Raw genomic sequence first — 22,412 nt, 5'->3', positions numbered from 1 at the left:
TGTATATCCATGGTGATTTTTATGACAAAACCAATCCAGGAGCCAACATAGAGATTTAGAGTATCTTTAGAAAAGGGTGGTACAGAAAACTCTCTGTAAAGAGGAAGGGGCTAGAAAACAGGAATAAGTTGTGTTTTAGGTTAAATTTTCCGCAGAGTATGGATACCATGAGTTAAGTCAAGAAAGGAAAAGAGCCCTCCCCAAATAAGTAACCAAGTTTTCCAAGGCTGCGGTCAAAGACTGAGAGCTAATTTGTTCTGACTCTCAAGGTATTTTTCCTCATTCCCTTATGATATGCAGGTTGTGGGATGGGCAAGTTTGCATAGCACATAGTGCCTATTGGGAGAAGGGACTAATTATGAGCGGTATGAGTGCTGACGCAAACGATCACTTTTGAGAATAGAGTGAAATACTTGTTATCTCTCACCAGGTGACTCTTTGCTGCATCAATCTGTAAGATCTTCCAGGCATTTGATGCTGGGTTCATTGTGGTCTAGTTCCTCCTCACTCCGAGTCTCCATGCACCACGAATGTAAAACCAAACAGAAAGCTGAGCAGATTGCCTTGGTAGCCTTTAACAGCACAGTCTGATTGCTGTTTTTGAGAGGGCCACATCCCTTAGGGCACATTCCCATACAGTGATCTGTGCACCATCCAGAGGCTTCCTCTGTGGGATATCTTCAGTCATTCTCAGGGTTTTATGTGTCCTTTCCATTTTCTGTTTCCTCATCCTGGGGCAGTGTTGCAGGTCAGTCTTTACCTCCTCTGCATCTCTGCTCAAATGTGATGCCATCGAAGAGGCCATTTGGACCTCTTACACTAAAACAATTCTCTGCTCCTATCATATTCCAAAAATTTCCCCTTTTTTCTTTCATATTTTTTGAAATACTTATACATACTCATTATTGTCTATTTACTTGTTTCATTATTTTATGTCTCTCCCTGCAGCGCATGAGATTCACGAGAGAAGGATGTTTACGTTCACTGCTTTATCCATGCCTCCATAGCCCAGCACATAATGGGTGCCCGATGTGTTAGTGGATTGAACAATAGATTTGTGGTGAAAACAATATTCTTTATGCTCTGCCTATTATAGTTCAACAGGCCTATGTTCAAGTATCCACTCTGGCTCTGTTTCCGTGGATGCAAGGCTTGTCCGAAGGATGAATAATGTTTCATCATTGGAAATAGGCATACATATGCACATGTGTGACTTAACACAGAGTTTGGCAAGCAACAGTAAGAAGAGTGGTAACTTTTTGGAGCATATTTTTAAAAATTATGATTTTATTCCATTTTTCACTGTATGGAAATTATAGTGATATGATTTAAGTATGATATTTGGTGAAGTGTCATATGTTGCGATTTTTTCCTATAATTCATAGTTGTTTCTCCCTTACAGACATCCATTCACTCTATTTATGTCTACAATATTAGATACCTGATTTCCTTTTGGAGATTTATCTCTTACCTATAGATAACAGTCATGATAGGATTGTAACTCAGGTCCCTGCCTTCCTATGGCAAGTTAACAGCATATGAACTAAACTTGAACTACTTCTACTTGGATTTTGAGAGGTCAGGAGAATGACACTATGGCAGGGAAATGATTGGAGCTCATTCATTCTGGCCAAGGTCTCCTGAGTAAACAAATGGTCTCTGCTATGCCCAGGGCTTTCTTGGTTCTCGTCTAGGTGATGCTCCAAGCTACCCAATATACTTCTGGTGAATTTCCTAGGTCTGTTGCTCACAACTGAGGAACTCTGATATATTGTTTAATTTTTCTTTGATTACCAAAGTATTCAGTATTTATTGTCCTTCTCTGTAATAACGTCTTCCATATGATCTAAGCTTAGCATTCATTATTTAGCATACCTCAGGAGGGGCGACTAGATTAAATTGGGATTTTATTTCAATTAAAATGTTAATTGAGGCTCTCGGTCATGTTTAAATGATTCTGTTTTGATAGCTAGCATAATTCCACTTGTGGAATAGTCCTGATAACAAATATCATTGATTGAACTTCCACAGTGTAGGAGGTAGCATACTATGTTCTTTCCAGAATTGTCATCTCTGATATCTCTGTTAGTATACATACACACTCAAGTAAAATGTGGCTGTTTCCATTATTTTAAAGATAAACATGCTCCTGTAGTCAGTTTCTACTGCTGCATAACAAATGGCCACAAAGCTAGTAAGTCCTAACCACACGAAGGTACCACCTCTCATTTTCCCTTGGCCTTGGGTCTGGATCCATCGTGGTCTGATTATCTGCTCAGGATCTCACAAGGCTGAAATCAACATGTTGGCAGGGCCTGGCTTCTTTCTGGAGGTTGTGGGGAAGACTCGTTTCCAAGCTCACTGGTGTGTTTGAGGAAATTCAGTCCTTGTGGTTGTAGGGCTGTGGTGCCTGGTTCCCCAGGAGCTGTCAGCCAGGTGCCTCTCTCAGCTCCTTAGGTCTTCCTGCTTTCCTTTTGTGGTCCCTCCAGCTTCAGACTAGCAGGGACTTGTCTAGCCCTTCCCATATTTCCAGCCTCTCTGACTCTTCTGCTCTCAGCTGGAGAAAGCTTGGGACCCACCAGCTCATCTAGGTTCATGTCTCTTTGAAGGTTAACTGTGCCTCATAGTGTAACATAATCATATGAGTGGTATTTCATCATATGCAGATTCCTGGGATCAGGGCAAAGATTAGGGATCTTAACAGGACCATTTTAGGAATTCTGCCACCCACCCTCATACTGACAGAATAAACATTATGCTAAAGAACAGTAGTCTGTAAGGGGTAGAATTGACATTTGAGGTTGTTCTTGCTAATTTGTGATATGTGTGTGTGTGTGTGTGTGTGTGTGTGTGTGTGTGTGTGTGTGTGTTTTCCTTCCTGAGCATGCAGTGGTGTTATTTTTACTTTTATGCTAATATAAATTTTAAATTTATGCTAATATAATTTTTGAAGCACTCATTAATACAGAATATTTATTTCATAATAGTAATGCTATTTCATCCATTTGGTGAGGATTTGCTATATCATACACACTGTGGTAAAGGTTTTATTAACATCTCAGTGAATATTTTAGTCCTCATTTGTGGTTGGTTTCTTAGGTCCTCATTAGAGCTGGAGAAACTGGGGCATCAGAAAGCTTTAGCACATGTTTTAGGTAAGAGATCTTCTGAATAGAACAGGTGGTTTTTAACTATACTTGTGTCCTCCAAAGTCTGAGTCGTTTCATGTAGACAGAGTAATGTCATTCAGTAGGATAGGAGGTTTGTATTTTTCCCTCAAAATTTTTCATACATTTATTGTTCCAGACAAAATGAAGACAAAATGATTTAGAAAATATTCTTGAATAATATTCTGATAATATTTTGTAAAACTATGCAATAAAAGGAATAGAATCTTTCCAGTTGGAACAATATGGATGAAGTTACAGAGTATAATGCTAAATGAAGTCAGTCAGAGAAAGACAAATGTGGGGCATAAGCTTTGGAATTCCCTGAGCCTGCACTGATGGGTTAACAAGGCATAAAGAATTAGAAAGCCATAGGATGCTCACACCCAAGTTTGGGTAAACAAGAATAGGTGAATAGGTATAGAGAGGGCAGGGCAAAGGCCCCAGTGTAGAGACAGCAGGCAAGACCCCAATATAGTACAAAGGTATATGAGGTAAACAAGATTAGGTATTCAAGGCAGATATCCCACCTCCCCACCCCCCCCCACTCCCCAGCTTAGTACAATAACAGAAAGCTGCTTTCACAGGAAGGAAGGACCAAAGTAGGTAAACAGGTAAATAGGCTATAGACTGCTGCTGGGGAAGTTGCCCAGAATGGAGCTAATTAACAACAGAAAGGTGCCTTGTTGACCCTGGGGTGGCAAGCTCTGTCTTTCTTGTCCCTTAGGCCAGTTTAGGTAAACAGAGGTAAACAACCTGCTATAAACAACCTTCCACCCAGTGCCAAGGTTTTGTTTTATATTAACCCAAACCCCTAACACTGCATATTTTCAAAACCTCCATTCCATCACCCCCCTGAGTTAATGTTCACAGTTTTATTGTCTCTTTGTGCACATCCATCACCTTGTTTGTAAGTCTTCTGATCCTAATAAAAATGGAGCAAGTACCTTTAATCGGGACTCTTGTCTTCTCCCAGACATTAGCCATCTCTCACATTTTAATCCTGTGTCCTGCTTTCTTGCTGGACAAGAAAGAACTCTAGATCCAGAGTCTACGACAAATAGCATATGATTTCACTTATATGTGGAATTTAAGAGACAGAAGAAAGGGGCACATGAAAAGAGAGAGAGAGAGAGACAAACCAAGAAACAGACTTTTAACTATAGAGAACACAGTGATGGTTATTGGAGGGTAAGTTGGTTGGGGGATGGGTGGAATAGGTGATGGAGATTAAGGAGTGCACTGTGATGAGCACCGGAAATTGTATGGAAGTGTAGAATCGCTATATTGCACATTTAAAACTAATATTACACTGCATGCTAACTGCAATTTATTTATTTATGTATTTATTTATTTATTTATTTATCTATTTATTTATTTATATTTCTTTTTTTGTTGATTCTTTTTGTTTTTTTAATTTTATTTTTAATTTATTCCAAATTAGCATATAGTGCAACACTGATTTCAGGAGTAGATTCCTTAGTGCCTCTTACCCATTTAGCCATCCCCCCTCCCACAACCCCTCCAGTAACCCTCTGTTTGTTCTCCATATTTATGAGTCTCTCATGATTTGTTGCCCTCCCTGTTTTTATATTCTTTTGGCTTCCCTTCCCTTGTGTTCATCTGTTTTGTCTCTTAAAGTCCTCATATGAGCGAGTCCTATGATTTTTGTCTTTCTCTGACTAATTTCACTTAGCATAATACCCTCCAGTTCCATCCGCGTAGTTGCAAATGGCAAGATTTCATTCTTTTTGATTGCCGAGTAATACTCCATTATAGATATATATACCACATCTTCTTTATCCACTCATCTATCGATGGACATTTGGGCTTTCCATACTTTGGTTATTGTTGATAGTGCTGCTATAAACATGGGGGTGCATGTGTCCCTTCAAAATAGCACACCTGTATCGCTTGGATAAATTCCTAGTAGTGCAATTGCTGGGTTGTAGGGTAGTTCTATTTTTAGTTTTTTGAGGAACCTCCATACTCTTTTCCAGAGTAGCTGCAACAGCTTGCATTCCCACCAACAATGAAAAAGAGATCCTCTTTCTCCGAATCCTCGCCAACATCTGTTGTTGACTGAGTTGTTAATGTTAGCCATTCTGACAGGTATAAGGTGGTATCTCATTGTGGTTTTGATTTGTATTTCCCTGATGATGAGTGATGTTGATCATTTATCATGTGTTAGTTGGCCATCTGGATGTCTTCCTTGGAGAAGTGTCTGTTCATGTTTTTTGCCCATTTCTTCACTAGATTCTTTGTTTTTTGGGTGTTGAGTTTGATAAGTTCTTTATAGATTTTGAATACTAACCCTTTATCTAATATGTCGTTTGCAAATATCTTCTCCCATTCTGTCGGTTGCCTTTTAGTTTTGCTGATTGTTTCCTTTGCTGTGCAGAAGCTTTTTATTTTGATGATGTCCCAATAGTTCATTTTTGCTTTTGTTTCCCTTGCCTCCAGAGACATGTTGAGTAAGAAGTTGCTGCGGGCAAGATCAAAGAGGTTTTTGCCTGCTTTCTCTTCGAGGATTTTGATGGCTTCCTGTCTTACATTGAGGTCTTTCATCCATTTTGAGTTTATTTTTGTGGATGGTGTAAGAAAGTGGTCCAGGTTCATTCTTCTGCATGTTGCTGTCCAGTATTCCCAGCACCACTTGCTGAAGAGACTGTCTTTATTCCATTGGATAGTCTTTCCAGCTTTGTCAAAGATTAGTTGCCCATACATTTGTGGGTCCATTTCTGGGTTCTCCATTCTGTTCCATTGATCTGAGTGTCTGTTCTTGTGCTGGTACCATACTGTCATGATGATTACAGCTTTGTAGCATAGTTGAAGTCTGGGATTGTGATACCTCCTGCTTTGGTTTTCTTTTTCACGATCACTTTGGCTATTCGGGGTCTTACCTGGTTCCTTAAAAATTTTAGGATTATTTGTTCTAGCTCTGTGAAGAATGCTGGTGTTATTTTGATAGGGATTGCATTGAATATGAAGATTGCTTTGGGTAGTATCAACATTTTAACAATATTTATTCTTCCTATCCAGTAGCATGGAATCTTTTTCCATTTTTTTGTGTCTTCTTCAATTTCTTTCCTAAGCTTTCTATAGTTTTCAGTGTATAGATTTGTCACCTCTTTGGTTAGATTTATTCCTAGGTATTTTATAGTTTTTGGTGCAATTGTAAATGGGATTGATTCCTTGATTTCTCTGTTTCTACATTGTTGGTGTATAGGAATGCAACCAATTTCTGTGCATTGATTTTATATCCTGAGACTGCTGAATTCATGAATCAGTTCTAGCAGTTTTTTGGTGGAATCTTTGGGGTTTTCCATATAGAATATCACGCCATCTGCAAAGAGTGAAAGTGTGACCTCCTCCTGGCTGATTTGGATGCCTTTTATTTCTTTGTGTTGTCTGACTGCAGAGGCTAAGACTTCAAATACAATGTTGAATGACAGTGATGAGAGTGGACATCCCTGTCTCATTCCTGACGTTAGGAAAAGCACTCAGTTTTTCCCCATTGAGGATGATATTAGTGTTGGGTCGTTCATAGCTGGCTTTTATGATCTCGAGGTATGATCCTTATATCCCTACTTTCTTGAGGGTTATTATCAAGAAAGGATGCTGTATTTTGTCAAATGCTTTCTCTGCATCTATTGAGAGGATCATATGATTCGTGTCCTTTCTTTTATTGATGTGATGAATCACGCTAATTGTTTTGCAGATATTGAACCAGCGCTGCATCCCAGGTATAAATCCCACTTGGTCGTGGTGAATAATTTATTTAATGTATTGTTGGAGCCGATTGGCTAATATCTTGTTGAGGATTTTTGCATCCATGTTCATCAGGGAAATTGGTCTATAGTTCTCTTTTTTTCATGGGGTCTCTGTCTGGTTTTGGAATCAAGGTAATGCTGGCTTCATAGAAAGAGTTTGGAAGTTTTCCTTCCATTTCTATTTTTTGGAACAGTTTCAAGAGAATAGGTGTTAACTCTTCCTTAAATGTTTGGTAGAATTCCCTTAGAAATCCATCTGGCCCTGGACTCTTGTTTTTTGGCAGATTTTTGATTACTAATTCGATTTCCTTACTGGTTATGGGTCTGTTCAAATTTTCTATTTCTTCCTGTTTCAGTTTTGGTAATGTATATGTTTCTAGGAATTTGTCCACTTTTTCCAGATTGCCCATTTTATTGGCATATGATTTCTCATAATATTCTCTTATTATTGTTTTTATTTCTGCTGTGCTGGTTGTGATCTCTCCTCTTTCATTCTTGGTTTTATTTATTTGAGTCCTTTCCTTTTTCTTTTTGATCAAACTGGCTAGTGGTTTATCAATTTTGTTAATTCTTTCAATGAGCAAGCTTCTGGTTTCATTGATTGGTTCTACTGTTTTTTTGGTTTTGATAGCATTAATTTTTGCTCTCATCTTTGTAATTTCCAGTCTTCTGCTGGTTTTGGGTTTTATTTGCTGTTCTTTTTCCCAGCTACTTATGGTGTAAGGTTAGGTTGTGTGTCTGAGATCTTTCTTCCTGGATTGCTATATACTTTCCTCTTATGACCACCTTTGCTGTGTCCCAGAGGTTTTGGGTTGTGGTGTTATCATTTTCATTGACCTCCATATACTTTTTAATTTCCTCTTTAATTTCTTGATTAGCCCATTCATTCTTTGGTATGACATTCTTCAGTCTCCAAGTATTTGTTAACTTTCCAATTTTTTTTCTTGTGGTTGATTTGAGTTTTATAGTGTTGTGGTCTGAAAATATGCACGGTATGATCTTGATCTTTTTGTACTTACTTAGGGCTGGTTTGTGTCCCAGTATATGGTCTATTCTGGAGAACGTTCCATGTGCACTGGAGAAGAATGTATATTCTGCTGCTTTAGGATGAAATGTTCTGAATATATCTGTTAAGTCCATCTGGTCCAGTGTGTCATTCAAAGCCATCGTTTCCTTGTGGATATTTTGATTAGATTATCTGTCCATTGCTGTGAGTGGGATGTTGAAGTCTCCTATTATTAAGGTATTACTATCAATGAGTTTCTTTATGTTTGTGATTAATTGATTTATATATTTGGGTGCTCTCACATTTGGCGCATAAATGTTTACAATTGTTAGGTCTTCTTGGTGGATAGACCTCTTGATTATGATATAATGCCCTTCTGCATCCCTTGATACAGTCTTTATTTTAAAGTCTAGATTGTCTGATAGAAGTGTGGCTACTTTGGCTTTCTTTTGTTGACCATTAGCATGATAGATGGTTCTCCATCCCCTTATTTTCAATCTGAAGGTGTCTTTAGGTCTAAAGTGCTTCTCTTGTAAACAGTATATCGAAGGATATTGTTTTCTTATCCATTCTGTTACCCTATGTCTTTTGACTGGAGCATTGAGTCCATTGACATTTACAGTGAATACTGAAACATATGAATTTATTGCCATTATGATACTTGTAGAGTTGGAGTTTCTGGTGGTGTTCTCTGGTCTTTTCTAATCTTTGTTACTATATATATATATATATATATATATATATATTCATCTTTTCTCCCCTCAGAGAGTCCCCCTTGAAATTTCTTGCAGGGCTGGTTTAGTGGTTACAAACTTCTTTAATTTTCGTTTGTCTGGGAAAATTTTGATCTCTCCTTCTATTTTGAATGACAGCCTTTCTGGATAAATAATTCTTGGCTGCATATTTTTCTGATTCAGCTCATTGAATATATACTGCCACTGCTTTCTGGCCTGCCAAGTTTCTGTGGATAGGTCTGCTGCAAGCCTGATCTGTCTTCCCTTGTAGGTAGGGACTTTTTCCCCTTGCTGCTTTCATGATTCTCTCCTTGCCTGAGTATTTTGTGAAGTTGACTATAATATGCCTTGTTTATGGCCGGTTTTTGTTGAATCTAATGGGGGACCTTTGTGCTTCTTGGGTTTTGATGCCTGTGTCTTTCCCCAGGTTAGGAAACTTTTCTGTTATGATTTGCTCACATAACCCTTCTACCCCTATATCCTCTCTTCCTCTTCTGGGACTCTTATGATTCTGATGTTGTTCCTTTCTAATGAGTCACTGATTTCTCTAATTCTTAAATTGTGCTCTTTTGCTTTAATCTCTCTTTTTTTCTTCTTCATTATTCTCTATAAGTTTGTCCTCTATATCGCTGATTCTCTGTTCTGTCTCATCCATCCTTGCCACCACTGCATCCATCCATGATTGCAGCTCAGTTATAGCATTTTAATTTCATTCTGGCTACTTTTTTTACTTCTTTTATCTCTGCAGAAAGGGAGTCTAATCCAGTTTTGACTCCAGCTAGTATTCTTACTATCGTGATTCTAAATTTTGTTTCAGACATCTTGCTTGTATCTGTGTTGGTCAAATCCCTGGCTGTCATTTCTTCATGCTCTTTTTTGGGGAGTGAATGCCTTCGTTTTGTCATTTTGAAGGAAGAAAAGGAATAAAGGAGGTAGCAAAATTAAAATTACAAAATATTAAAATTAAAGAAATATTAAAATTAAAAAATTAAAAACACACACATACACACAAAAATCAAATAAATGATGCTAAATTCTATGTGTGTTTTGTCTCAGTGTTGAAAGTGATTTGACAGATTAGAGAAAAAGAAAAAATAAAGAAAAAAAGGGGGGAAGAAAAAAAATTAAAAAATTAAAAAAAGGAAATTGTTTGAGAATTTGAAGAATGAATACACTGAAGTAGATGAAAATGAGATAATGGGATAAAATAGATTTGAAAAAATATATGAAAAAGTAAATAATAAGGTAGAAAAATTAAAGAAAATTTAAAAAATTAAAAATAAATATGAATATTTTCTTTTTCTGTATTCAAGAAAAGAAACAAAAGAGAGAAAATAGGTTTAAAAAAAGAAAAAAAAGGAAATCGTTTGAAAATTTGAAAAAGTGATTACACTGTAGTATACTAAAATAAAGTGATGGAAGTAAATAGAATTTGAAAAAATTTACATAAAACAAAAAATATAAAAAAATTAAAGAAAAATATTTTTAATAGAAATTGAAATTAAAAATGAAGTTTTTCTCTCTGCATTCAAGAAAAAGAAAAGAAACAAAAAAGAGAAAAAAAGAGAAAAAAAGAAAAAAAAGGAAATTGTGTGAAAATTTGAAAAGGTGAATACACTGAAGTAGATTAAAATAAAATGATGGAAGTAAAGTAGAATTTGAAAATTTTACACAAAAGTAAAAATATGGTAATAAAAATTAATGAAAAATATTTTTAATAAAAATTGAAAATAAAAACGAGGTTTTTCTCTTTCTGTATTCAAGAAAAAGAAAAGAAGTGTAAAAGAGAAAAAAAGGGAAGAAAGAAAATTGATTAGATGGACCTGCTAACAGATTGAAGTAGGACTGAAATTATTTCGTTTTCCCCTAGAAGTCAGTCTATGTAGCACTTTATAGTCCATAAACTAAGCCGGCGGTGAGACTTGTGTTCTTGAAAGTGAAGTTGGCCCAGGTGGGCGGATCTCAGTGTAACGGCTCCGCTCTCCACTAGATGTTGCTGCTAGCCTACTGGGGCAGATTGTTGCCACGCTTGTAGATGCGTATGCACATGCGCGGGAGTGGTGAAAATGGCACCACCCAGCTACCCATTCTGTTTTCCCGGATCAGCAATCACATACCCGTCCTCTGTCTTCAGCTTTCATCCACTCCCTGCTTTCTCACTCTCCATGACCAGGCCCCAGGCAGTACCTTCTCCCAAGTTTTGTCTCAGATGTGGCTGTTTTCTCTGGCCCCTTATTTCTGAAGGACTGTGGCTTTGACCCGTTCTGCCCCTGTGCTAGAGGGTCTCACCGAACAATGGCCGAATGAGCCATGGCCAAATTTTGGCTGCACCCAGGAACACTTGCTGGACCCTGCTGATGCCGGTGCCCCAAAACTGTGGCCAGATGTCAGCCTGCCCCAGAAAAAGTTCATGAGATAATGTAGCAGCAGCGTTAGAGGGATTATGGAAAATCACAACACACATCTGGCACCAGGCTTCACCCTTAATGACCTTGTTCCAGCACTAGCGAATGTGGCCATTTTCTGGGGTCCGCTGGGACCAGGTGGCTTCAACAGTCTCAACGGAATGTCCTTCCATCAGTGTTACCGCTTTTCCCCCTGTGGCCTGAGAACCTCCCAGACCCCATTCTGCTCCTGGGGCTTTGCCCTTCCTACCAGAGCACCGCCAGGTATTGAGCTGTGGAGTTGCAGACTGCTCTCCCCTTATTTACAGTCTTAATGGAATTTAAACCCTCTCTTTTCTCCTTTCTCCCTTTTTATTTTAGTCACTGCAGCTGTTTCCAATTTTCCACTTTCTCTCCAGCTGCTTTTGGGGAGAGGTGATTTTCTGTATTCTCTCCCCCCCACCCCTGTCTCCTTCCTCTCTCCATTCACTAAAGCACCTCCCTTCCTGTACCTTCTGACTCCCCAAGTTCACTTCTTCGTGCTGCATACCTGCTGAATTCTGTAGTTCAGGCTGTGCAGATTGTTGTGTTAATCCTCCAGTCAGTTTTCTAGGTGTGTAGGATGGCTTAGTTTTGGTCTGGCTATATTGCATGGATGTGAGACACACAAAAAACTTCCATGCTATTCCACCATCTTGGCTCTTCCCTCTATCATTTCTTGAAAGTGCACTCTAACTGAAATTTAAATAAAAACTTAAAGATAACACAAAATATGGGAGGGAATACAAAAAGAAAAAAGAAAAAAAAGCCATAGTGAAATGTCATCTTGGGCTTGCTAGAAGGCTTGAAAAAGTCAATATTTAAGAAATATTTGTGAGGATATAAAGCAAAGGAAACTCTGTTATATTATTGATGGGAATGTGCATTTGTGCAGTCATCTTGGGAAACAATATGCAGGTTCCTCAAAAAATGACAAATAGAACTACCGTATTTTCCGGCAACCCCACTTCTGAGTGTTTATTCAAAAGAATTGTAATAAGATTTCAAAACAATACCTATACTCTCGTGTTTATTGCAGTGTGATTCAAAATAACCAAGATAAGGGAACAAAATAAATGTCCATTGAAAGATAAAAATAAAAGAATTCTGTTTAAAGGACCAAAGGTTATCAGTTTTTCCAAGTCTTGCAGTACACTTTGGGAAGACAGTTTTTGCAGACTGGTTCTAATAAATATGTTTTGTGAATTTTAGTGTATTTTTCTTTGGAAATGCAGGTACACTTTGAGTGGCTTGGTTGCTTGACAACAGGTTTCTCCCTACATAAGTAGCATCCTCATATACATGATGACTCAGAACATACAAGTATACACCTATAACTGACTTTGATAATGCCTGTTAAATCCTAAAATATGATAGTTGCCCTACCAACGTGTGGTAAGCAAAGGAAATAATGGAAAAACAGAATGATATACTATGGTGTCATTTCTAAGTACTACGTGGAAAACAAGTGGAATATTACCGCATTTCACAACACACACTAATGAACTCCTGCTGGCCTGGAGATCAGATGTGAAAGGCAAGGAAGTAAAACAAACAGAAGATAATTACATGTATTTATGTGCATATGTATATTATTCAATTCAGATGCATTTTTAAATCTGCATATAAGCCATAAACTATGCAAAGAAATATGGCCAGAGTTGATAATTGAGCCTATGTCTGTCAAGCTATAGCATTCATGGAATAAAACAATATAGTTTTGACTATATATTTATTGTTCATTCAATCACCAAACATACATTGAACACCTATTACGTGCCAGGCTGGGGCATCAAGCATTAAGTGATGACCATGAACATCCTTTTTCATTAATCTCATCTACAGGGAGAGCCTGACACAGAGCCTGAACTCGCAAACCACAAGATCATGACCTTGAGCCAAAGTCAGATGCTTAACCAACTGAGCCACCCAGGCACCCCAGTAGGGTCTGTTACTATTTTGCTGGGCCCTTTCTTCATTTATGATCCAAATAGTGACCTCTGGACTCCTTGGAAAGCCATACTATAAAAATAATTTCTTTCATCTTTCTCAATCCCTACTTTCTTTAAAGAGGCTTTTATTTTTTTATTACCCTGGCTAAAATATTCTGTTACATTCTCTCTTGGTTCCTTGATTATCTTTATCACCGAAATAACCATGGGTATATAACCATTTTTAATCTCTTTGTTTGTCTTTCAACTGCGCTAGCCTGACCTCCAGGAGGACTTTGCCTCTCAATGTGAACAGTACCCAGTAAAGTGTCAGGCACGTGAGAGGCATATGTAAAAATTTGTTGAATTAATTATTGATTGTAACATTCTTTGACTCCCATTTCCTATTTATTAAATAGCATCTTGACCCATGTCATAACCCAACACAGACACAAAAACTGGCAGAAATCGTGATGAAAACAATAAAGACAAGCCAAAATATTCTAAGGTCTTAGAGGCAATTGACCTCCTTCAAAGTCAGTGGACTAAAATTAAATGCTTTTTTAAAGGTTTTATTTATTTAAATTCAAGTTAGTTAACATACAGTGTAGTATTGGTTTTAGTAGTACAACCCAGTGATTCATCATTTATAGAAAACACTCAGTGCTCATCCCAACAAATGCCCTCCTTAGTGCCCATCATTAAGCTCATCCCTCTACCCACCTCATTTAGCTCATTTAGCTCATCCCTCATTTAGCTCATCCCTCTACCCACCTCTCCTCCAGAAACTGTCAGTTTGTTCTTTGTATTTAAGAGTCTCTTATTGTTTGCCTCTGTCTCTCTTTTTATTTTATTTTTCATCCCTTTCCCTTATGTTCATCTGTTTTGTTTCTTAAATTGCACATATGAGTAAAATCATATATTTGTCTTTCTCTGACTGACTTACTTTGCTTAGCATAATACACTCTAGTTCCATTCATGTTGTTGCAATATCTTCTTTACCACATCTTCTTTATACATTTATCAGTCGATGGATATTTGGGCTCCTTCCATACTTTGGCTATTGTCAATAATGCTGCTATAAACATTGGGGTACATGTGTCCCTTCAAAAGAGCACACCTGTACCCTTTGGATAAATACCTAGTAGTACAATTTCTGGGTCATATGGTAGTTCTACTCTTAATTTTTTGAGGAACCTCCATACTCTTTACCAGAGTGGCTTCACCCCTTTGCATTCCTACCAACAGTGCAGAAGTGTTCCCCTTTCTCTTCATCATTGCCAACATCTGTTGTTTTGAGTTGTTAATTTGAGCCATATTAAATGCTTTTTTTAAAAAGGCCTTCAAGAGAGGACAGAGTGTGGCTTTCAATGAGTCATAGGTTACACAAAACATGGTTATCTGCTAATTTCTTGGATTTGTTGCTACATTCCAGAAAACAAAACACAGAAGTATGGTTGAAAGAGTATTGTACCTGGAAAAAATAAGAGTGTGACCCAAGTTATGAGGTCATGGGCATTGATTCTTCATGTGTGCCAGGCTGAACATCTGTAAAAATAGAATTCACCTCCTTCTTAGGACACAAAAATCAATAAATCACTAGAGCATAGCCAACACTTTATTAAAGACTTGCAATGCATTCTGAATTTTACATGCATAAGTGTAAATACAGTGACAAAATCTCAGCAAGTTATTATATGAGTAGAGAGGATCAGGAATGTAAAAGGCCCTTTGCAAATTGTCTACTCCAAACGTGAAGGTGGTATTAAAGAGTGCTATGGCTACATACTTCCTGAATAATTAACTTTTTCTCATTTCGTTGATACATAGTTGACATATCACATTGTATTTGTCCCAGGTGTACAACATAATTGTTTGATATACATATATATTGCAAAATGATAACCACAATAAGTTCAGTTAACATAAATAACTTTATGTAGTTATTAATTTTTTTTCTTGTGAAGAGAACTTTTAAGATCTGCTCTTTTAACAACTAACAAATGTACAGTATTGTTAACTATAGTCACCATGTTTATATTACATTCCCAAGACATATTTACCTTGCAAGTAGAAGTTTCTATCTTTAACTGTAATATACTTGTTATTGGCTTTTGTTTAAAGAGTCAAGGCTAAGCTTCCAGAAAATTGAGGGATCTCAACACCTTGTGAGATAAACAGAAGTAGCATCAAGTCACTGATTATGATTCTAACATAATAATAATTTAACAGGACTTAGCAAAGAGCCTCTCATACCCTAGTCACAAACACTGAGAATATTTTTTATTTTATTTATTATGACAGAGGAAAGAGAAAGAAGGCATGGGAAGGACAGAAAGGGAGGGAGAGAGAAAGAATCCCAAACAGGCTCAGCACTACCAATGCAGAGCCTGATGTAGGGCTTGAACACAAACCAAGAGATCATGACCTGAGCCAAAACCAAGAGTTGGAGGCTGAACTGACCGAGCCACCCAGGCGCCCCAACACGGAATGTATTCTTAAAGCATTGGGGTTCAATAATCCATGTACTTCAGTTTAACATTTTAAAACTCATTTCTGTTCAATGACAAGTGAGAAAATTGTAATCTGAAGGTATATCACTTCTCAATGACACACAGTAATAAAAATTGAATCTCAACACAAAGTAGGACTCCCATCACCCAGCCCATGCTCTGCATCTTGTGTCTATATCACCTCTAAATCTGTAGTACAAATGGCATCTAGTTTACCTACTCAGAAGAAGATTCTTCTTCTCAAACGTCCTCCTGAATGAATCCTTGACCTCTTTGTTTCTCAGGCTGTAGATAAGGGGGTTCAACATGGGGATCACGGCTGTGTAGAACACAGAAACCACTTTATTGATGTCCAGGGAGAAACTAGAACTGGGGCGTACGTAGATAAAGAAGAGTGTCCCATACAGGATGGAGACAGCAGTCAGGTGTGAAGAGCAGGTGGAGAAGGCTTTGTGCCCCCCCTCAGCAGAGCGGATCCTCAAGATAGTGACCACGATGTAAATGTAGGAAACCAGGATGATCACACCACTGAGCACTCCTAGAGTTCCAGCCAAGATGAAAAGTAAAACCTGATTGACCTGGGTGTCTGCACATGCCAGGGAGAGAACAGGAAGTAGGTCACAGAAGAAGTGATTGATGGTATTTGGACCACAGTAAGGCAGGCGAAAGGCAAATGTCGTATGCGTTATGGCGCTTATAAGACCCATGGTATAAGGCCCTACCACCAGCTGCACACAGATTCGCCAGGACATAATGAGTGTATACAACAAGGGCTTACAGATGGCCATATACCTGTCATAAGCCATGGAGGCCAACAGGAAACACTCTGTCACTACAAACTGACCAAAAAACCATAACTGGGCAGCACAACCCAAGAAAGAGATTACTTTTTTTTTCACAAAGATGTCTGTCAACATCTTGGGACCAATGACAGAAGAGGAGCAGACATCCACAAAGGACAAGTGGCTGAGAAAAAAGTACATGGGAGTGTGGAGCCGGGAATCCATCCAAATGAGGGTGATCATCCCCACATTTCCCAGAAGAGTGACCAGATAAACCAAGAGAAACATCACAAACAGAACAACCTGGTGCTGGAAGCAATTTGTTAAGCCCACAAATAAAAACTCAGTCACCAAAGTTTGATTCCTAAATTCCATTTCTCTGATTTAATCTGTAATGGGAGAAAGATTTTTCATTACAATTAATTTATAATTAAATTGTTTTTAAAAATGAATTTAACTTCTTTGGGGCACCTGGGTAGCTGGTAGTTGGCTAAGTAGTTGGCTAAGCGTCTGACTCTTAATTTTGGCTCAGGTCATGATTTCATGGTGCTTGGATTTGAGCACCTAGTCAGGCTCCAAGCTGACAGCATGGACCCTCCTGGGACTCCCTCCCTCGCCTCTCTCTTGGCCCCTCCCTCACTCTTGGGCATGCACCCTCTCTCTCAAAATAAACAAATCAATGTAAAAAAACTGAATTTAACTTCCAACATGTTTCAAGTTCATAGGGTAGACTGAGAGATCACACTCTTGACTTCTACCTCCAAATGGCCATCCTCAGTATCTGCTGTCTGTGTGATACTAAACACTGAACCTCTCTCAGCACTTCAGTTTATTCCCGATCCCAAGATTTTTGAAGAAAAACACAGAAGTGTAGACCGAGATGTGACCTTTGGTGACCTTCTAAAGCAAGTCCTCTAACTGTGCCAGATCCCATTTATTAAAATTCCTACATTGCACAGAGTATACTTTAAGAAACATCTTCTAGACAAAAAGCATTATGTGAATTTTTCTGAACTCAGGCAAATACCTTATCTACCCTAACTGTAGGTTCAGGGTATTAGAAATGTAACTTCTTTGCCGATTCCTTTAGACTCTAGATAAACAGTCAGTTGTGGTGTGTAAAAGACAGACTTGTGATTCCAAAAAGGAGGGCAAGCTCATACCTGGGAGGATGGCTTTGACCAGGGATTAAAATCTTCCACAGGATCTCCTTGGTGACACCTTACAAACAGCTACATTCCTCCAGTCATTGGTGGATGTACCCATTAATCTCATCAAAGTCCATCAAATTTGTTAGTTCATCAAAGAATAAACTAGTTCTTAAATATTGAGTAAGTGTTGTAACCAATTAAGTACTAATAGGAGCTGGGAAAGAAAATCAATAATTTAGGGATGAAAAGGACACACATGAGCATTTATCCCAAAGAAATGAAAATTTATGCCCACACAAAAGCCTGTAAATTTTGTTGACACAAGCTCTATTCATAATGGCCAGGTATCTGGAACAACGCAAATTCCTACCATACATAAATGGTTAAACAATCTGGAATGTCCATACCGGGGAATACTATTCCGTAAGAAAGAGGAAAAAATATGATACAGATACAAGCTTGAATGGGTCTCAAGGTCATTACACTGAGTTGAAAAAAAGCCCATCTCAAAGTTCAGAACTCTATTTTTACATTATCTTCTCAGAATGGTAAAATTATAGAAAGGAAGAACAGGTTAGTAGTTGTCTGAGATTGGGACAGGCAGGGAGGGTGAAGGTGCGACTGTAAAGGTGTAGCACAGGGACATCCAGGTAGAGATGGAAGAATTCCGTACCTTGATCGTTGAGTTGGTTAAACAAATCTCTCTCCACACGAAGTAAAATGGTATAGAGCAATCCACACATCACACCAATCTCCATTTCCTGTATTTGATGCTGTGCTGTAGTTGGTAAGATGTAGCCATTGGGGAAACCTGGGTGAAGGGGATGGGAGCCTCTCTGTACTACCTTTGAAGCTGCTTATGAAAATTTATTTCAGAATAACACTCTTTTATAAAAGAAAAGGGGGGTGAGTGAACGGGAAGTGAGAGAAACATGAAGTAAGGGTAATACCCAAATAAAACGGGAAACTGAGGAAGACAAACGCACATTCTGGACGTTGAAATAATCATAATGATTACAACAGCACGATCACACAAAAATACCAATGGGCTGTGCGGCAGGAGAAGTGTCGACAGAAATCTAACATTTTTCCCTGGTAAGAAAGCTTGAAAGGGTTTTTGCTTAACAGGAAGTTGAATAACAGAAAGTAATGAAATGAAAACCCACTCCTGTTGTCCCAGAAGCAATGGAGCTTGGAAAGGAAAGGCCTGGAGGGGCAGAACTTAAGAACAGTCAGAAAAGCTATACTGTAGTTAGTGACATGCTTCCAGAGTTTAGTATTTTCTAAACATGCAAAGCCATTGCAGGTCATTTATGTGTGTATTTGCTATTTGCTCAAAGAAGATATAAACAAAGTGTTTTCAGTGCCACAGTAGATTTGGGTTATGAAAACATTTTATGAGGATGAAACTAGAATTTCCCCATCTATGATCTCAACCAACTCAAACTATCGTGTGAAAACAATAGTTTCTGACTGTCAAAATGCATATTGCTTTCTTTTTTCCAACCTTGCTTAATGCAAAAATTCTAGCATAGAGCCATCGTGATCCTAGATATGCTTGTGACTTAGGGTAAGAGCAGCATGGAATTCAGGTCAGCAGATTCAGTGGTTTGTTTTCTACTTCTAAAACTCCACGTAGGGCAAGTGAAGAAATTAAAAGCCAAAGAGGCCAAGGCCTCTTCTTCGTTCCCATGAGCGCCCCATTAGCCATAAATCTTGCAGCACATTTCACTATCTCTATGCCAAACACAGAATTCAACCAGCATGTTCATTCAAGTTAGGTCATCTAAAGCAAGAGACACGGATGGAATATTTCACTTGCACCAAATTATTCTTCGTGGTAAGCTTAGAGATGATGCTTTTCCAGACATCTAAAATCATTTGTTGATATTTTTTGATACCTAGGCTCCTGAAAGCCATTTAGGAATTCACTCAATGTACCTATCTGAAGAAACATCCCTACAGCCGTTGCCTGTTTATGTCATAGTAAGTTATGACAGTAGCATTCCCTGACATAAAAATGAATTACCCTACAAACGTAGTAGACTGGTCATTCTTCTCAGCTTCTTCAGGTGTCTAGGAAGACAAACAATACAATGATACCATCTTGAAGCCTGGGCATTCCAATAGCGCTTTAAAACGGGGCTCATTGACTCCATTCTGCACAACACATCAGAGAGATTTTTCTAAAGGGCTGTGTGTAAATTGGAGCCAACTCCCTCAGGGAATCAAAAGCTCAGGAGATTGGGCCTATAGAGAAGATATTAAAGTTCTCTCAAGAGAACAGTACTGTGACTTGAATCCATTGTCATTGTACAAAATAAACCTACCTCTCCCTTTGAGACTACCCCCTCACGCACTTCAAAATCCCGTTTTCAGCCTTCCCTGTTGCATAATGAGCACCGGCCCTTGGTGCTGTGCAGGTGGGAGAATCTAAAATAAAGCCTTGTCTCAGAAAGCTTGCAATCAGAAGGTGAGTCTGGGCACACAGCAGCACGAGGGACCCCGTGATCAGTCCATGAGTGACGAGGATGGTAGGATCGTTGTGACCAGAGATGTTGAAAAGAGTCTCTTAGTTGTGACTAATCTCAAAGGGAAGGAAGCTATAGGCACATAAAAATAAGGTGGATTGGGGTGTTATGCAGCAAAGGAGAGCTATAACTTTGGACAGAATTTTTGAGAGACAAAAGCAGTCGACATTGGAGGTATAAAAATTTCAAATACAAAGGTAGAAAACTGGGTTTGGGATCAAACTTCATAAACACTTCATGAAGCAAAGCAGTTTGAATTTATATCTGTAAGCAGTAAGGAATCCTTCAAGGAATTTCAGAAAACAGGTGACATCTATTTATTCACACACACACACACACACACACACACAAGAAAAGTTGCCACAGAACATCAGTCTTGTCACAGGAGAAGTTTACTATATGCAAGGCATTCTTCAAAGTGCTTTGAGAGTATTAACCCATTTAGTCCTCCTAAGAGCTCAATGGAGGGGATGAATAGAAAGATCTAGATTCTCTTACCTACCATCACCTCATGCAGTCCACTTGCTATTCTTGGAACAGACAGAACAGGATTCTAGCTCAGAATCTTCCTCTCTTTTCCTTCGGCTCCTGTTGTATTTTCCTCCAGGTATCTGTGCAATTTTCTTCAGATTTCTGCTCATCGTGGAGGCCACCTTTAATCATCCTTTGTAAAAGAGTACAGTTAACCACACCCCAACCCTCCTACACTTCCCCTCTTTATCTAGTTTATTTTTCTTCAATCAATTACCGTTACATACCATTGAATTTGTATTGCATCATAGCACTCTATCACAACAAGTATAAATTTTGCTTCGTTTTTCCACAGTACACTTCCAGCTTCTGGAATAGTGCTTTAAGGAGTAAGTGTTCAATTAATATTTTAAAACAAATGAGGACATTAATAAGTGGACACATAATTTTAAGAATGTGGCTGCAGGGAGAGAAATTAGGAGATTAACTTCTTCTAGGTGTTGGGTAATGTGAACTTTCTGTGAGAATGGAAAGGAATTAAATTATTTCTTTGAGAGACTATCCTAGGGAGATCAAACCTGAATGGATATGTTTGCAGCTGGATGAGAGAGAGAGATGAGCCAAGGTTCAATCCTAAGAGCCAGATTTGGGACAATGCTTATCTATCTTCCTTGGCCTCAACTGCCTAGCTGAACTTTGACTTCTTCCCTTATACACCTTCTGGGATTATTTTCCACCAAGATCATGACTGGCCCAAAAGACCAAACTTGGTCTCACCGCACAGATCACTGGGCTTTAGAGGTACAACTCCATTTCTACTGTCTTTGGAAAAGACATGGGACGCTAGTCTCACTGATATGATTAGTGGTATCTCTTCTCTCTATACCAGACTGGCAGTAGGAGACAATGTTACAGAAGTACAGAGATAACTAATGTCCGTGGTGATAATAGGATCCCCAGACAGTAAAGACCAGTATGTAGCACTAAACTACCAGAAAGCAGGCAGAGACGATCTAACTAAAAGAACATAAATCTTTTATTCTCCCATCTTCTCTAGTATTTACTTGAATGCTTTACTATTTTCCTGCCATCCCAGTTATACTACAATAAGGAATTTACTGCCACTTTTCTAATTGCTAATGTGTTATCTTATATTTTCTATCTAACACGGTGATTCTCCATAGTTATCTTTCCAATTGGTCATGCCTGGTGTGAATTTCCTATACACGAAAACTGAAAAATGGAATGTGAAGTGCTAAACATATCATGCATAAATTCCCAAACTACTCATCTATCTGTTTTTAGATATCCTTTCCTGTTATATTGGGTTGTTGTTTTTTTTGTTTGTTTGTTTGTTTGTTTGTTTGTTTCTACTATCATGACAGCTAGTGTCATGGTAAGGAATTCATTTTTATGGGAGAGAGTATCTTCTCTCACTCTCTACACTTTGGTATTTCTTGCTTCGGCTATGTAAGGTTAACAGAATTTAATGTATCTGAATTATGAGGTGCAGAATTCAAGAAGTCATAGACAGCACAGTATGACAGCTGAGAACTCTGAGAATACCAGAGATTTCTGAGGTTAAATGACCATTTAAATGTATACATCACAACATATTGATGATAGACCAGATAATCTTGGAGGTTGACCCAGAACTTCCCCTCTTATTTCCCCTGTTGTCACAGCAATGAAGGGGACAGAGGTGGAAGCAGATTGAATAAGGGGTTAAGAGGAAAATGCTGGATTATATTTCGGCTCCATATGAAACCCTTGTATTTATTCATTCAATTCATCAACATTTACTGATTACCCACGATGTAGCAAGCATGTTCCAGGTGCTTTGGATACATCAGTGAGCAAATCAGTTAAAAGGAAAAAAAAAAAAACAAACCCAAACCATTGGTGTGATTAAATCTTCAACATCACAGCC

General features: G+C 38.3%; 1 protein-coding gene across 1 annotated transcript; it reads right to left on the bottom strand.

Moving 5' to 3' along the window:
• Positions 1-15,759: 15,759 nt before the first annotated feature.
• LOC124505747 (olfactory receptor 1002-like) lies at positions 15,760-16,704 on the bottom strand. Its single transcript, XM_047071780.1, has one exon. The coding sequence runs from the start codon at positions 16,702-16,704 to the stop codon at positions 15,760-15,762; it is 945 nt and encodes a 314-aa protein (XP_046927736.1).
• Positions 16,705-22,412: the final 5,708 nt, after the last annotated feature.

This window comes from Lynx rufus, unplaced genomic scaffold, assembly GCF_022079265.1.
Source record: "Lynx rufus isolate CCGP_SWC_20201006 ecotype Redwood Valley unplaced genomic scaffold, mLynRuf1.p SCAF_9, whole genome shotgun sequence".
NCBI classification, from domain to species: domain Eukaryota; kingdom Metazoa; phylum Chordata; class Mammalia; order Carnivora; family Felidae; genus Lynx; species Lynx rufus.
This window is presented reverse-complemented; position numbering and strand designations above follow the sequence as displayed.